The sequence below is a fragment of the Colius striatus genome, chromosome 2 (assembly GCF_028858725.1).
Source record: "Colius striatus isolate bColStr4 chromosome 2, bColStr4.1.hap1, whole genome shotgun sequence".
NCBI lineage: Eukaryota > Metazoa > Chordata > Aves > Coliiformes > Coliidae > Colius > Colius striatus.
The window spans coordinates 43,874,687-43,892,294 of NC_084760.1; the positions used below are offsets into that span (position 1 = coordinate 43,874,687).

General features: G+C 50.6%; 1 protein-coding gene across 1 annotated transcript; it reads left to right on the forward strand.

The window, feature by feature from the left end:
* The first annotated feature begins 283 nt into the window (after positions 1-283).
* On the forward strand, positions 284-13,850 carry PAQR8 (progestin and adipoQ receptor family member 8). The gene is made up of 2 exons (XM_061990979.1): positions 284-345; positions 8,443-13,850. Exon 2 carries the CDS (start codon positions 8,497-8,499, stop codon positions 9,553-9,555), a length of 1,059 nt encoding a protein of 352 aa, XP_061846963.1. The 5' UTR covers positions 284-345; positions 8,443-8,496; the 3' UTR covers positions 9,556-13,850.
* Positions 13,851-17,608: the final 3,758 nt, after the last annotated feature.

Below are 17,608 nucleotides of genomic sequence, written 5' to 3' on the forward strand. Positions count from 1 at the left end.
GAGAGATGCCCACGCTTGGAGACCTTCCAAACCCATCAGGACATGGTCCTGGACACCTCCAAAAGGTCCCTTCCACCCCAACTGCCCTCCAGTGACTTGACGTCGCTCTGCGAGGTCCCCTGTCCATCAGTCCTGCACGCCCGTGGGCGCCCGCCGATGGGGGGCCCGCCGTCCCCCGCCACGATCCCCTCAGGCTGCGCGTCCCTCAGCCGCCTGAGGCCGCGGGGCCATCCTGGGGCGGGCCGCGCATGCGCGGGGCGGCGGCGCTGCCGGGGGCGGCGGCCGCGGGAATCGCTGGTGGCGGCGGCGGGCGGCGGAGCGGAGCGGACGGAGGAGAGCGCTGCGGTGAGTGCGGGCGCAGCTGCCTGTCCATCCCTCCCCTCACAGCCTTTCTTCCCTCCGGGGACACCCCGCCGAGGGGCCCGTGTGGGATCCCTCACGGGTCATTTTGATCCCCCCGGTGAGCTCCCGCGTCCCCGCGTGGTTCTCCGCAGCACCCTGCACCGCGGCGTCCTCGCATCCTTCACCGCGGCAGGAGCATCCTTCCTCCGCGGAGGCTGGGTCACGGCGAGGCCAGGGCAAGGGGAACATCCCAGCGCCTGCGGCTATGCCCGGGGAGGGTCCCTCGCGGGTACAACACGCGTGGACCGCCAGGTCCGGGAGGGCTGCGCCCTCTTCCCCTCACCCCACGCACAACCGAGGTCCGTGGAGCTGGGGTCGGTCCTGCGGTCAGATGGGCGCTGGGGAAAGGGCAGGAGGAGGGCACGGCAGACAACTTTATTCCCCCCAGGCCCCTGTGACCTGTATCTCAAGGGCTTCGTAGAGGAGAGAGGTGGGCATTGGTTTCCCTTCGTGTTTGTTTTTCATAGCTGCGGGTGGATTTTCCTTGAATGACTTTGACCCCTGCAGCGTTCTGGAGGCTGACACAAGGAGAGGAACATGGTCGAGCCATGAGCTGGGTGGAGAACCAGCTTCTCTCGTTCATTTTGTAGCTGATGCCTGCCCATGTCTTGAAGGGGCAGTCTCGCTTCTCCAAGACACTTCAGGGGTGGTTGGTCATGGTTCCCCTATATTCCATCTGGATTTTTTCCTAGCTGAAAACACTACGAGCATCTCACTTTTTTGGGAAGGTAGGGGGAGGAGGAGATTGCAGACAGTCTTGAACTGTTCTGGTTTTCATCAACTAAAAGAATACATATATGTAAGTTTATGTAAATATTTGACAGTCATTTGTTCAGTGTCAAACCGTCTCATCTCTGGCATGAGCAGGGCTGGATATGGAGCTGTGCTGGGTGGGAAGTGCCACGGATCAGCTGGCACTGAGTAAGCAGCACCACTGCTCCCGCACCCGATGCTCAGTCAGTAACTGCTCCAGGAGTTCATCTCTGGGCTGCTTTGGCTGGAGCACATGCCTCTGTACGGTGCTGTGGGATGGAGAACTGTGTTTGTGGCCAGATGCTCTGGGATCATCACTTCAGAGCTGGGAAATGCTCCGGCGTGCTGTAGCTGGGGGAGATTGGCAGCCATGGTGGGGCTGGGTAGGGGGTTGGGATGAGGATGTGAGTAACACCACATGGTTGAAGAAGAGTAAAATGGTGGTGAAAACGGATGAAGTCTGTGTGCAGAGCTCAGCAGGAGTGAAATCCAGCGGGTCTGAAGTTTGTTTTTGCTCTCTGCCAGAGCAGGGAGGGGACATGCAGCTGTGAATTATGCTGGCGGGCCACGCTCCTGCCTTCATGTAGGGATGTGGGGAGGGGGTGACATGTGTTGCAAACAATTTCTAGAAACCCACGGGCTGGTCGGGCCAAACCACGAGCCGTTACACGTTTCCTCCCGCGCAGCTGGTGAAGGTGTGGGTTACCAGCCCTTCTCTCTGCAGGGTTTTCTCTTCTCTGGGCTTTCATTTATCTGACTGAAGCTGCGGCCAGAGCCTCTGGTCGAGGAGAGGGACACAGCCTAGAAGAGGGACACAGCCTGGTGGGAGCGGCATGAGGGCAGAGGCTGAGGGCAGGGGAGCTGCCATCCTTGGGTCACGTGTGTGTGCCTGCAGTGACTTGCACGTCTTGAGTCCAGTTTAATTTTTAGCTGCCAGTGTACATGATAACCCTTGCTGATGAGGTCAAGCCATTGGCCCTTTAATTCCAGTACCTATTTATGCTAAAGAAATTTCCCCAGAGGAGTAAGTTCCCAGGAAGGCCATACCGTATATCCTCCAGCCTACAGGAAGTAGCAAGTAGAAGCTTGCCCCCCCCCAGTTGCTTTCTTATTTCCCCAGTGGATCCTTGGGATGGAGTAGGGATGTAAGCGTGGGGTTGCAGTGCAGCCCACATCCCTTTTTAACCATCTACTCCTTGACCCTTTGCTCAAAGCTTTGTAGCCCCCTGGAAGGGCAGCAGTGCCATCATTGCAAACCTTGAAGCTTGCTGGGTGAGACCACAGGGTTAAATAGGAGGAGGTCCTGGCTGGGGACAAAAACTTTTAGCACAGGGAAGAGGAGAGCTCACAGCTCTGGGGGCGTTGGCAGAGAGCTGCAGTCTCTCCCTGGCAGCCTGCTCTCTGCCCGCAGCAGCAGCAGTGGTGTGCATGATTTATATACATTTTTTTCTAATGAGTGAAGCTCTAAAATCCTTTTGTGGACGACAGCAAATCCAAGCAACCCCAGCCCGTAGGCTCTGAGAGGTGTTTTGGCAGCGCTCCGGATCCCCAAACAGTGTGCGACCAGTTTGGTTTGGTTGCTCTGCCTGTTGCTGGGTTGTCCCACCAGCAGACAGATCTGAGCAGGGAGGGATTTACTGGCTCACTGAGGTCTCCCTGTGCTAGCAGGAGCTCCCATCTCCAGCAGATCCACGCTGAAAGGTTTGTCCCATTGGCTGGTGCTGGTCCTGTGGCTCACAGCAGTGACCAAAGTGCTTGCAGGGTATGCACACAGCTATTCGGGGGTGGAAGGGAAGGAAAATGTACTTGCAGGAGGGAATTTCTACAGTGAAAGTAAAATGCAGCTGAAAAAAAAAAAATCAGGCTTCTTTTTCAGTCAACAGGGGGAAAAAAGACTGCCAGGCACTTCTCTGTCAAAATTCCAGCTTTGGCATCTGAAATGGGTCAGTCATCCCACTCCATCGGTGGTCCCTGAATACAGCAGGCAGGGACTGTTGTGGGTGGCTGGACCAAAACTGTGTGGGAATGTGTTAACACTTCAGCAACCTGTGTTGCTCAGCTTGTTTGATAACTGGTGTACTGGGAGCCTGCAAGTATCAATGCTCTACCCAGTGATCTCACACCCACCTGAAATGGAGCTCCAAAGCATTGGGGGTTGTGTAAGCTGTATGTGGGAAAAGAAAGTGATGAGCAGATCTGGAAAGACCAAACAGCAAAGGTTTAGTGAGATCAGGAAGAAAAGCTGCAGAATATTACCTCATTCATCTGCAACTTTTGATAAGGGAGGGATGGATTTGCAAGAGCAGATAATTCTCAGACAGAGTCTGTGAGTAGAAATAACAAATATTAACATTTTTGCCTCTGCCTCGTGCTGCAGGTGAGGTATTTTTTTCCCACATTGAGCATCTTGGGTGTGTTATCGGTAGCACCCCCAAGTTTTAATTATTGTCAGGCCTGATGAAGTTGCAGCTGTGTTGGTCACAGCAAATCAGAAACGTGCCGTGGTGACCCGCACTGTTCCCCAGCATGGTTTGGGAGTCAGCACAGTTCAGGCGTTGTTCCTGGCATACAGTTTACATGTGACCACTCATTTCAAGGGTGTTGCAGCATGGGAGCATCCAAGCTGGATTCTGAACCCAGGACTTGGTGACACCAAGCTCAAGGTTTGGACTCTCACAGTAAAGCCAGTAGGCTCAACAGGTCTTCATCAAGATCTGGACAGTCTGGAGAGTTGGCATAGAGGAACCTCATGAGGTTCTTGCAAGGGCAAGTGCAGAGTCCTGCACCTGGGGAATAACAACCCTCTGTAGAGGGTGACCTGCTGGAGAGCAGCTCTGCGGAGAAGGACCTGAGAGTTCTAATGGCGGCAAACTAAACATGAGCAGCAATGTGCCCTCATGGCCAAGAAGGCCAGTGGCATCCTGAGAGCATCAAGACGAGTGTGGCCAGCAGGTGGAGGGAGTTTCTACTCCTCCTCTCCTCTGCCCTGCTGAAAAAAGAGTCCAGCACAGGGCTACCAAGATGCTGAAGGGACTGGAACATCTCTGTGAGAAGGAAAGGCAGTGACAGGACAAAGGGTAACAGGCACAAGCTGGAACACAAAAAGTTCCACTTAAACACAAGGAGAAACTTGTTTGGTGTTGAGGTGAGGGAGCCCTGGCCCAGGCTGCCCAGGGAGGATGTGGAGTCTCCTTCTTGGGAGGTTTCCAAAGCCACCTGGACATGGTCCTTTGCCCTCTGATTGAGGGGAACCAGCTTCAGTAGGGGCTTGGGCTGAATGAGCTCTAGAGGTCCCTTTCAACCCCCACTATTCTGAGATTCTGTGATTACATTCATCAGGTCTTCACGTCCCTCACCTTGGATCCCAACTGCCCCATTTTACTCACTCAAATGCTGCAGGACCTTGCCCCCTCTCCCCCCACTCCCCCTTGTGCTGAGGGACACGGTGTTTGCCAGCAGCAGCTTTGTTCTGCCCTGTCCCTTCCAAACACAGCGATCATTGCGCTGGCTCCACTCTTCTCATCCCCTGGACCCATCCCAAGGCTCAGGCAATGCCGAACCCATGTCAAGAGGCACTTGGTGCTCGGCAGGGCTGAGCTGGCTGCCAGCCTGCCTTGCTTCCCAGCCAGAATTCCCCAGGGAGCTGACACTGCCATGGCTTCCCTGGGGAACCCTGATTTGTTTGTTTCCTGATTAATACACGCATGGGCAAACCCTGATTAGGCTGTGTGTATATATGTGTATATGGAAAGGTAGAATTTGAGCCATTTGCTTGTATTTGAAGTTTTCCACTTGACCCTTTTCCTTAACAGATAAGCTTATTTTAAGGCTTGCCCTTCAATATCTCCAGTCAGTTGCGTCACAACACATTTTACTTTGTAGAGCATCCTAACCTGTGCAGGTTTCTGTTGGATGACAGCCTGTAGAGTCATAGAGTAATCCACCATTGGGCTGATTTAGATTACCAGATCATAGAATCATTGTGAAATCATAGAATCCTTTTTGGTTGGAAAAGATCTTTAACATCATGGACCACTCCCCTCACAGTGCCAAGCCCACCGCTAACCCATGTCCCTCAGCACCTCAGCTACACGGCCTTGCAATAGCTCCAGGGATGGGGACTCCACCACCTCCCTGGGCAGCCTGGGACAGGGGCTGACAACCCTCTCAGGGAAAAAGTTCTTCCTCAGCTGCAATCTAAACCTTCCTTGGGGCAACTTGAGGCCGTTTCCTGATGTAACTGGGTAACCGTGTTGATGGAAATAAAGTATTCTGTGTAGTGTACGGTTCAGTACCCAGCACTGCCCAGTGCATTACAGCAGTGCATCAAGAAAATCACAGAATGGTAGAGGATGGAAGGGCCCTGCAGAGCTCATCCAGCCCAAGCACCCACTAAAGCAGTTTCCCCTCAATCTGGGGGCACAGGAACATGTCCAGGCAGGTTTGGAAACCTCCCATGAAGAAGGGAGGAGCCCAGAACTGGACACAGAACTCCAGATGAGGCTTCACTAGGACAGAGTAGAGGGAGAGGAGAACCTCCCTCAACCTGCTGGCCATGCTCTTCTTGATGCCCCTCGGGATGCCATTGGCCTTCTTGGCCGCAATATCTAGTTCTTACTAGGATTTGCATCTCCATGTAAGAGGCAGAGAGGTGTAAGCCCAGCTTACAGAAGTCCCTGTCATATTTCTGGTTGGGAGAATTTGTGTTTCTTTGATGCTAGAGTGTAGATCAGTGCTTCATGCAGTGCTGCCTGCTGAGGCAGGGCACATCCCTGGTGCAACCCATTAAATGCCACCTCTTTCAGTTTCTGACCTCTGCAACACCCTTGTAAATCGTAGTAACTCACTGCAGAGGGATCTGAGTGCTGTGTGCGTGTCGCAATTGGGATGAAGGTTTGCACCTCCACGTGTTGCAGAAGAAAAGCATATAGCATCAAGACTGCACAGGAACTGTTGCTTGAGCTGATCTGTGATCTCTTACTTTCTCATCTCTGGTGGAGCCTTTCCACAACACCAGGCAGAACAGGGTGGAGGAGTTTGCACTGTGCTCCCAAACTTGTCTTTCAAAGTTTGTCCTGAGCTCCACAAGTGGTTTAGCTGTAGGAGAGGTTTGTGCTCAAGGAAGACCAGCCTGCAGGAAAGAGGCTTTGTGATGGGGTGCAGCTTTGGTACAGCCTTTGCCAGCCTTGGAGAGAGGAGCTGAACTGCTCTCTGCCATCCTGCTGCTGTAGGAGCTGCAACACCAAAGTTAACCTCGTGTAGGAAGGGGATTAGAATAAAACCATAAAACCCCAGGCTTCAAAGTGACCTGGAGTCCCTCCTGAACCTTTTGCTCAACTCCCAGAAGAGAGGAATTCAGGAATTGGCCACCTGCAGCTTTCAAAACCAGTCTGTTACCAACTGCTGCACAATCACTTCTGTTATTTTCATACTGTCCACACTCACTTACTCTTTTTTCTTTTTTACATTTTATTTTAAATGCAATGCATTTATTAAAGACATCCCCATAGCTGAATTCCCCACTCCTCTCTACTTTGTTTACCAAGAATTGCTGCCCTTTCTGGAAGCATGTGTAAACCTCTGATGCCTGAACACTAGTCTGCAAGCAAAGACATCACGTTGGTACAGCCTCAGTCACAGACAGTTAATGCTGAGGCTGGTGGGAAAATCACCCGTACTCTATAGGACATTTTTCTCATTCAAAACTCCTCCATCACACTGTGACTAAAAAGCAAAAGAGCCGGGAAAAAGCTCAGGGTTTCCAATTACTCTCTTCAAAAGGGAGAGGAAAACTGGAACGGGATCATTCTCCTCCTGTGCGGTGGTTCTTATTGTTGCTGTAATGATACAGCCTGGCCATCATCCACTCCCTCCTTACAGCTCCCTCCCTGGACAAACGATACTTGGTTGCTGTTAATTGGGAGCAGCCAAAATAACTGAATCCCCCGGAGATGGGGGGGTGAGGACAGAATCTCAACGAGATGCCCCGACGATGAATGCGGCTTTCAGACGCTCCTACGCCCCAGTGAAGGGAAAAGAATAGGGTCTCTGTGAAAGTGAAACAGCCAGTGCTGACCTTGGGTTTCTGGGTTGAGATGTTGGAGGGGGGTGTTTCTAGTTTGCTTTGGTTTTTTTTTTCCCCCTTCTTTCTCTCTCTTTTCTAACCTTCATTGCCGATTGCTTTGTCCATCACATGATCGCTGGAAATTGCCAACTTGTTCTCACTCATTAATGTCACAAGTTGAGTTTAAAATAAGCAGCCTACCAGGTTCCTGATTTAGTGCTATTTGTCTGAGTACCACATGTGTTTCTTGTGACTTTGGACTATTAGTTCAAAAACTCCAAAACTCTGCCCCTCCCTCAGCCTGTTATAAAAGAACATTTTCCAGCTATGAAAGCCTGCCTGCTGCTGTCAGGGAGGTCTGTGATGTCTAACCTTTCCCTAGCTCTGCTCCAAAGTGATGTTCACTGTCTATACTGAGCCCCGGGGCTGAGAGATAGTAGCAAAATCCTGGTGCTAGCACACAGTGTACAAGCCAGAGGCAGCCTGTGCCTGGTACCAAAGCTGCCTTTCTCTCTCATATCCTCGTCAGCATGCAAAGCAGGCAGGCCACAACAGTGGAGGGGCAATGTGACCCTTGCATTGGCATGCATCCCTATGCCCAGCCTTCATAGCTGCCTTCCCTTATACTTTCTGATTGCCTTTGCTCTTAATGGGTAGATTTCAGCATGTTGCTGCCTCTCTGCAGGAGGTAAGTGCTGCAGTCATGCTCCCGTGCAGCTCATTTGTGTTCAGTGTTGGGCCCCTCACTGCCAGAGGGACACTGAGGGGCCAGAGCATGTCCAGAGCTGGGCAGCGGAGCTGGGGAAGAAGCTGGAGCACAAGTCTGCTGGGGAGAGGCTGAGGGCCCCGGAGATGTTCAACCTGAAGAATTGGAACCTGAGGGGAGATGTGATCACTCTCTGCAACTCCCCAACATGAGGCTTTAGTGAGGTGAGGAGTTGGTCTCTTTCCTCAGGTAACGAGTGACAGGACAATAGGAAATGGCCTCAAGTTACACTAAGGGACGTGTAGATTGAAGCTGAGAAATAACTTTTTCCCTGACAGGGTTGTCAGACACTTTCCTAGGCTGCAAAGCCGTGTAGCTGAGGTGCTGAGGGACATGGGTTAGTGGTGGGCTTGGCAGCGTGAGGGAAGGGGTTGGACTTGAGGATCTTAAGGGCCTTTTCCAACGGAGAGTTCTGTGATTCTATGATAAATGTTTCTTCTTTTTCTTCTGCTTGTAGGGCACAAAGACGACATTCCCCAGAGGAGGGCTCAAAGCTACCGCAGGCAGGAAGATGACGGCCATCCTGGAGCGCATCGGCACTCTGTCCCTCAGCGGGCAGCACCTCAGCCGGCTGCCCAGGCTGCTGGAGGATGGCTTCCCCAAGATGCCTTGCACAGTCAAAGAGTGCGAGGTGCCACAGCTCTTCCGTGAGCCATACATCCACTCCGGGTACCGTCCCACCGGCCAGGACTGGCGGTACTACTTCCTTAGCCTCTTCCAGAAGCACAACGAGGTGGTCAACGTGTGGACTCATCTCCTGGCAGCGCTGGCTGTGCTGCTAAGGTTCAAGACGTTTGTGGAGGCTGAGCAGTTGCCTGTGGACGCGTGGTCCTTGCCTTTGCTCATCTTTGTCCTCTCCTCTGTCACCTACCTGACCTGTAGCCTCTTGGCTCACCTACTGCAGTCTAAATCGGAGCTGTACCACTACACCTTCTACTTCGTGGACTACGTGGGAGTCAGCATCTACCAGTATGGTAGTGCCCTGGCTCATTTCTACTACAGCTCTGATCAAGCGTGGTATGACAAGTTCTGGCTTTTCTTCCTGCCAGCAGCTGCTTTCTGTGGCTGGCTCTCATGTGCTGGCTGCTGCTACGCGAAGTACCGGTACCGACGGCCTTACCCCATCATGAGGAAGATGTGCCAGGTGATCCCAGCCGGGCTAGCATTCATCTTGGATATCAGTCCTGTCGCTCACCGGGTGGTTGTGTGTCACCTGGGGGGCTGTGAGGAAGATGCTGCTTGGTACCACACATACCAGATACTGTTTTTCCTTATCAGTGCTTATTTCTTCTCCTGCCCGGTCCCTGAGAAGTACTTCCCTGGCTGCTGTGATATCGTTGGCCATGCCCACCAGATCTTCCACACCTTCCTGGCCATCTGCACCCTATCACAGTTGGAGGCCATTCTTTTGGATTACAAGAACAGGCAGGAGATTTTCCTGAAGAGACATGGGCCTTTCTCTGTTTATCTCTCCTGCAGCTCTTTTTTTGGCCTAGTGGCTTGTAGTGCCATCACAGCTTATGTCCTGCGGGGCAGGATCAAGGCCAGCCTGGCTAAGAAGGACTCCTGAGAGTCACAAATGTGACGGGAACGACATCACCAAGGTGGTGAAAAACCAGAAAAAGGGGCATAACATATTAGAGACATAACTGTCTTATTTGCCTAACACACTGTGACTAATCAGGACCCTGGACTCAGGTGGAGGGCTGGAGACTTCATGCTGGATGCATTTTCACAGCTGGGAACTGCCTTTTGCCCTCAAGTGGGACATGGAGTGTTTTAAGCTGGAACAAGTCACTTAACCAAGGATGCTGGAATAGGCAGAGGTTTCTTGTTCATTCTGGTAAACCTGTGGGTGATACCTTGCTGAATGTCAGGGAGGGCAGCCCGAAGGCTGTGAGACTGTAGAAGGTTCTGCCAGGGCTCACAATGCACCATGAGGACCACAGCTGGATGTGATGACCTCTCTGGGTTTTTCCATTTCTGCTATCTTTAGGAGACCTGTTACAATCGAAGGCAGCAGCGAGGTTTCAAGAGGAGCCTACGTTTCTAGGGTTCGGCTGCAAGGGTGTGTGTGGCACAGTGGCTGGGGTAATCCTTTTCCTGCTCCAGCTGGGCTAAGCGAGGTTATCTCTATGGTCCCATGTCAAGTATCTCAATGCCAGCTTGCTGAGGTGGCTTTGGCAAAGCATGTTTGGAGACTTGGGCCTTGCCTGGGGTCCTCTAGGTCTGAAAAAAATAGGTCTGAACCTGTGTCTGCTGGTGACTGGTGTGGGTCCAGAATAGGTGAAGATGTTAGGTCAGTTCCATCTTTTCTTCCTGGAGGACTCCCACCATTTCCAGAGGAGCTGCTCATCAAAACCAAGGAGTCAGGCTGTCCTAAGGATTACTAACAGGAGACAGGGTCTTTCTCAGCAGGTTGAATTGGATCTAAAGTAGTGGCTTGGTAGCCTACCAGACAGGTCTTCAAAGGCTCTTCACTTCCATTTTAAGTACTTACTTGCTCTTGAGGAGCTGGGCCTGGGTCAGGCTGGAGATGCTTTTGAGCCATCTTCAGTAGCAGTGGCAAAGGTTGAACACCTTTGATGCCATCAGCCTTCAGGGTTGGCCCTGGGAGGAGAGAGGCTTTTGATGCTGGATGCGTCATTTTGGCTGCTTGTGTGACAGGTTCATGCATTCCTGCCTCGACTGACTCTGACCTGTCTAGGGAGTCTGACTGACTTCTAACACTATCCATGCAGTGTAGAGTAACTTGGGTGTCACAGGAAAGGCTCTGGGCCCTGGGCCTCCAACAGCCCCACTACAGTCATGGACAAAAGGGTATGAAAGTGAAGTAGTCTTTATTCCACTCTTAATGCTGCTTTTCGAGACCCCAAGCAGTCCTTGGTGGGCCTTGTGGGAGGTGCAGGCCTGCTTTTCTCTGACCAATGGGGTTGTAAATCTGGCACATTGTTATCAGCACTAGATGAAGGTAGAACAACAAAAGGCAGGAGCAGGGTGACAGCATTAGTCGTGTGCAAGCTTAGGACAGGTTTGTCCATGAGACTTGGTGGTTCCTGTGTGGAGCAGCAAAGATAGTGGTTAGGGACATTTGATGTCCATGGGTCACTCTTGTCCAAGGTTTAGCAGGGGTTGGTTTACTGTATCCCCCCACTAGATGAGTCTCTTCTGTGCTTGCTGGGAGGCAATAACAGATACAGAATCCCACCGTTGCACTGAAGGTGGTAGCACCTGCAGGACAGGATGCTCAGAGCCCATGCAGAGATATGGTCCCATGCAGCCTGGACACCTGCTCCTTGACCATAGTAAACCCTGGCATAGTTCCTCCTAGCTGCATGCTAGGCAAGACCTGCAGCCTCAAATGCCTTCACGTTTGGCAAAAATCTTTGCTGAAGCCAAGGAATCCTTGGGATCTGTTCCAGCCACAGATTTGTCTCACTAAATCCAAGGGCAAGCAAATGAATCCTGATTGCTGGTTCTGAGCAGGCAGAGCGTAGGGTTGGGGGTTAGAGATATGATTTGTCGTGACAAGCACTGACTTCTGCACTTGGTCTGTTGTTTAACTATTGGGATGTGTGTTTATGTGCATGTGTGTGCAAGTCCTGGGTTTGGCTGGGGTAGGGTTAATTTTTACAAGGAGCAGGATTTATTATCCACAATGGCTTTGCCTTTGGCTTTTATATCCGCAGAGCCTCCTAGCTGGGTCAAGATTATCCTGAAGGAAACAGTAGGAAGAGGAGCAAGGTGGGCTGGACAACTGTGTCTCTGGAAACAGATCTATTCATAGGTGCTCTGCTGGTTTTTGTGGATCAATTTGAAACTCATGGCCCTGCTGACAAATAAAATACAAAGGGGGAGGGAAGTAAGTTTTGAGTACAGGAGAAAAAAATGTAGGAAAGCCTTTAGGAGACCATCTAGTCCACCGTTTCTCATCACTCTAGGCCTCCTGGTTTACATCCAATCCAGCTGAGAAATTAATTAGTTTCCTACAATTTTCCTCAGGGGAGTGGCAAGTGGGGATGGTCCCACTCACACCTCATCATACCCCTTCCCATGTGTAGGAGCTCATCTCACCACAGGGTGAGCTGGTGCCAGGGGATGGACTAAAGCAAAACCAGTCCTACTGAAAAAATGTCAGCAATTTCCTGCTGGTTTGAGCTTTTGGGCAGGTCACTTGGACAACACTTCTGCCTGCAGGGAAGGGCCAAAGCCGAGGCCAGCAGCAGCTCCTCAACTAGTAGATGGACTGTTGTGGGTCCTCTGTGGCTTTGCTTGTGGGTCTGCTCCCAGTTTGGGCAAAGGCTTCCAGTGGGATCAGTGCTCCTTCTCACAGCCTAATTTGCTTTGGTTTTGTGGCAGGTAAAGCAAAATAAGCCACTGAATGTGGATCTGGCTAGGCTCCTGTGCAGGAAGAGGAGTAAACCAGGCTGGTCCAGAGCTCCTTTCTGAGCTGACACTGACAGGGAGTGGGCATTGCTGCTAATAGCAAAGCCTCCTCTGCTGCTACCTAGAATTATACTGGAACCAAAGGAAGGGATCATCCAGGTGTTTCCTTCTCTAAGGGTTTGGAAATAGATGAAGTGTCCTGCTCTTGTCAAAAGAAGATGAGTACAGTAATGCCATCCAGTTCAGGGACAGGGAGAGGAGGGGCCCACGTGCCTCTTCTGAGCTATTTTTGGCCGTATGTCATCTCCCTTGCCTGACAGAAGTGCAGCTTCTCCTGTGGAGCAGTTGTGTGACAGTGGTGGGGTTTCCCATTTTCTCCTGTCACCTTCAGGTGAAGCCCCCCTGTCCCAGTGTGGCCCTGCACTTGGACCTGGAGCTGAGCTCGTGGTTACTATGATGGGTTGGTTTAGCAGGGGATGTCCATACAGATGGCCGCTGTGAGGATGCACCCTTGTGTCACAAGCGGCTTACCAACACTGGAGCTTCCTTCATCCCTGGCTCTATCTTCCAAACAGTTTCTTTCTTTCCCTCATCTCTGGACTCCACCTGTGTGCCTTAGGCCCCTGGGGAGCCTGCTGCACCTCGGCAGGGCTGAGGTTGGAAGGAGGCTGCCCATGCCCTCCCCAAAGCCCTGCCCTTATCCAGGGCAGAGCAGGGGCCAGAGAGAGTGGAAGTGCTGCTGTGATAAAGGCTCAGCTTGTCCAACAGCCTTGCAGGGCCTTCTCCTTGGGCTCATGCCTTCCATCCTGGTGTTCCTCTAATGAGGCACGGCTGGGAGGAGTGTAGCAGGGCCCGGGTTTGGTGAAGAGCTGACCACCAAAGGCTGAGAACAGCCAGGATCCTGAAGGGAGTGAGGTCCTAACCATTTTCCCCAGGAACCTCTGGTCCTGACAGTATTTTTGCAGATCTGGCAACCTGCATATGTACAGGACGACTCCTGAGAATTCATTCCAATGTGCCTTATGCCATTCCTTTTTGGGGTTCATCCTGAAGGAACCCAAGGCTCAGAGGCAACCCCTTTGCTGTCTGACGGTCCACAGTTGCTCTCAGCAGCTACTACCCACTGACAGGACCTGTTTGCTGTAAGGAGCAGAAGGGGAGGATGGAGCTTGGTGCCTTAAACTTCTATTTATGCCTCGTGATTTGTGCAACAAGGCAAGGTTGGGTTCCTCATGTGCCTTGCAATTTATGTCTTTTACTGACCAGATTGTTTTTAAGCACTGTTTGTTACTAAACAGAAGTACAAAAGAGTTTGTATTTTTTTTCCCCTCGGAAACAGGGAAGAGTATGAGTGTTACATACTAACCATCCCCTTCCCAGCTCCCATCTGCTGAGTTTGTATCCTTGAAAACGTTGATAATATTTTAAGCTTTGTACTGTACTGATCATTATTTAAAAACCTTAGTGGAAACAAAAAAAATCTGTAAAAGCAAAATGACTGGTGTGGTGTGAAATTCCCAATGAACAATAGGGTGTGGGTTCATCTGTGCATCTCAGAGCACTTTCCAAGTTTCACAGTAACTGATTTTCCTCTTTTCAGAAGGAAGAGGCGGAATGGCTCCCTGACACCCGTCAGGGGGATTTAAGTTCATCATCTGCAAAAGTCCTTGGGGTGTCCAGTTCTACTTAATTTCTCTCAGAGGTGACTAGTGATTTGGTGGCCTGGTACCAAAGCAGTGCAGCTTCAGTGGCCAAGGTCTGAATACAAGTGCCCTGTTCAAGTCAAAACATTTCATCACCTGCTTGAAATTGAGCCGAAGAGACACAGCTGTTGATGGACAGAAGGATACCAACTAGTCAGATGTGAGCCTACCTCAGATAAGGCTTGAGCTTCCGTTCTTGCTGATAGCTGTGCACAATCACAGAATGGTTGTGGTTGGAGGGGACCTCTGGAGCTCATCTGGTCCAACCCCCCTGCCCAAGCAGGGGCACCCAGAGCCTGTTGCCCAGGACCACATCCAGATGGCTATTGAATATCTCTAAGGATGAGGAGTCAAACACCTCCCTGAGCAACGTGTGCGAGTGTTTAGTCACCCTCACAGTCAAGAAGTATTTCCTGATGTTCAGAGGAACTTGCCACTTTTCAGTGTGTGCTCATGGCCTCTGGTCCTGGCACCCTCCCTTCAGATATTTTTACTCATTAATATGATCTCCTCACCCTGAGCCTCCTCCAGGCTGAACTGCCCCAGCTCTCAGCCTTTCCTCCTAGGAGAGATACTGCAGTCCCTTCATCATCTTGGTGGTCCTTTATTGGACTCTCTCCAGTATGCCTATGTCTCTTTTGGGATGGGAAGCCCAGAACTGCACATGGTGCTCTGGGTGCGGCCTCACCAGTGCTGAGTAGAGGGGAAGGACCACTTCCCTCAACCTGCTGGTAATGCTTTATTTAATTCAGCCCAGGTTACCATTCACCTTTGTTGCACGGCTGGCTCATGTTCAACCTGCTGTCCACCAGGACCTCCAGGTCTTTTTCTGCAAAGCTTCCCAGCCAGGTGGCCTACAGTCAGTTTTTCATCTACCTCACTGGCTCATCAACAGCTTGACTATGAGGATCTTAGGGGAGACAGTGTCAATAGCATCACTAAAGTCAAGGTAGGCAATGTCTATTGCTCTCCTCTCATCCATCAGGCCAGTCAGTTTATTATAGGAGGTTTTCAAGCTGGTGAAGCACACCTTCCCTTTGGTGAAGCCACGCCGAGTCCTCCTGATGACTTTTGTGTCCTTCATGTTCCTGGAAAAGACTCCCACAACTAGCTGCTTTATCACCATCCCAGGGATCAAGGTGAGGCATGATGAGGTATTCCTAGGTCTTGCCTTTTTTGAAGACAGGAGTGGCATTTGCCTTCCTCCCATCCTCAGGCACTTCTAACCGTTGCCATGATCATTGAGATCATTGTCAGTGCCCTTGTTGTGATATCAGCTCATCCTTTCAGAGCTTGTGGGTTCATCCCAAACTTTAACATTCCCTGACCTGATCTTCTTCCACCAAGGTATGTATTCCTTGCTCCAGCCTTTCCCCCTGGTCTTAGGGACCTAGGATTCCTGAAGGCTGGTTTTCCTAGTAAAGACTGAGGTGATGGAGGCATTCAGTACCTCAGCCTTTTCCATATGCTGTGTAACCAGCTCTCACATCTCACTGAGAAAAGTTCCCACGTTTTCCTTAATCTTCCTTTGGTCACCTATAGAAGCCCTTCTTTCTGTCTTTGACATCCCTGGCCAGATTCAACTCCTGATGTCATCCCTGCATGCTCAGATGATGTCTCTGTATTCCTCCCTATCCTGTCCTTACTTTCACCCTCTGTATGCTTCCTCTGTATTTGAGTTTTGCCAGGAAGTCCTCATTTATGCACTCAGGCCTGCTGGCATTTTTGCCCAGCCTCCTGTTCATTGGGATGGACTGCTCTTAAGCTTGGAGGAGGTTAGACAGCCTCTAGCAGAAAAGCATCACCCATATTGGTCTTCTCTTTAATCCTTACCCATAAGTTCTCAGCTGGCTCAGCTCCAGGCATTCCAGCTGCTTTCTAGGTTAATGGTTGGAATTGATGACCTTAAAGGTCTTCTCTAGCCTAAACGACTCTGTGATAAAGGGCATCTTCCCTTCCTCAGCCTCTCTGCCTGTCCCTCTTAAAGAGCCTGCATCCCTCCATTGCAACACTCGAGCTGTGAGAGCCATCCCACCGTGTCTTCCTGATCCCAGCAAGACTGTAGCCCAGCACACTGATTGCCCAGAAAGTGTTTGGGGGATTGCTCCATAACAGTACCCCTAGGGCACTTCCTTGCTTACAAATACTGTAGGTGACCCTGCTAAAGCCCTGTTTTGTTGATTTTGTGATCTCTTTGTGTTACAACACTCCAGGCCTGCTCATCAGCCTTGTCCATTGTCTGCCACTCCATGACAGTGCTGCTGGGAATTCTCTCTCTTCCCCCATCACTACTTTAAACCCTCTTTACCAGGAGGATCGTGTGCGATCACATACATACCCCATCCCCCAGGATATACACTCGGTGTGAATTTCAGTCCTCTAACAAAAAAACTGCTCTTTTTCCTTCTGACACCACCACATGAATAATTGTAATTATTACTTCTTACTGTGCAGACCGAGGCTTCTGTACTGTTGTGCTTTTACCCACGAGAGGGCGAGATGTCTTCATCTGTGGCCACAGAGAGGCCTCTGGTGCCACGAAAGCAGAGCCCTCAGACAGGCTTGGGAAAAAATGCTTCCAGCCAGCTCCACAAAGAGACACATTTCTGAGCAAGGGATGTGCCAGGCTAACGTCCACTCCATAAGTGACAGGGATTTCACCAGATGAGTTAGGCCAAAGTTTCAGGTTTTTATGAGGTAAAAAACTGAAGAGGAGTGGGAGGAAAATACCCAAACACAAAATCAGGGCTGTTCACTTCTTTAACTAGAAACAAAAACAGAAACTTGTGGTATGCTGAGAAGAAATTGCTTGCTGACAGGATTTTAGGGAACATAGTTACTACATGTTCGTCATTATCTGACGTTACACACACACATCCTTGACAAATGAAAAAACAGAGATAACTATTAGCTAAAGAGGGAACTGGTCTAGCTGAAGCACGTGAAGACAAATGCAAAAAATAAAAGAGCTTCCAAGTCAGAGGAATGAGGCAGTTTGTTTCACGAGCCACAGAGGAGAGAATGTGAGAGAAGGGGATGAATTTTACTTCAAGCATCAGATATTGCAGCAGTGAGTTGCCTCAGAAGAGATTCTTTTCCCTAGTGGCAATCTTTATCTGGTATTATCCTTGCAGCTCTTTGATATCAAGAGACAGAGACAGACATTAGCAAATGGCTCCAAATGAGAGGTTTCCTTCTTTGTTCTGTTAAGCAGGTGTTGAAGCCGGCCTCATTGACTAGGTCAGGGGAAGAATACTTTCCATTGTTGCCTCCTGTTGACTTCAGGGAAAGAAGTGGAGCCTTACCAGCTTGGAATAGCACAGAATTGAACAGGCCCAAAGTTCAAAGCCTTAAGCTACCTGCTATGTCTTAAAGCTGTTCCCAGTGATTACTTATCCTTTATCCTGTAGTTCTTTGTCTGAACAAAAAACCTGTTTTCAGTCCAAACAAGTTCCTCTAGCTATGAAGTGACTAAAGTCATTCCTTAGCAGCATCCTTACTAACACACCTCTGTCAAATATTTGGCCTTTGGGA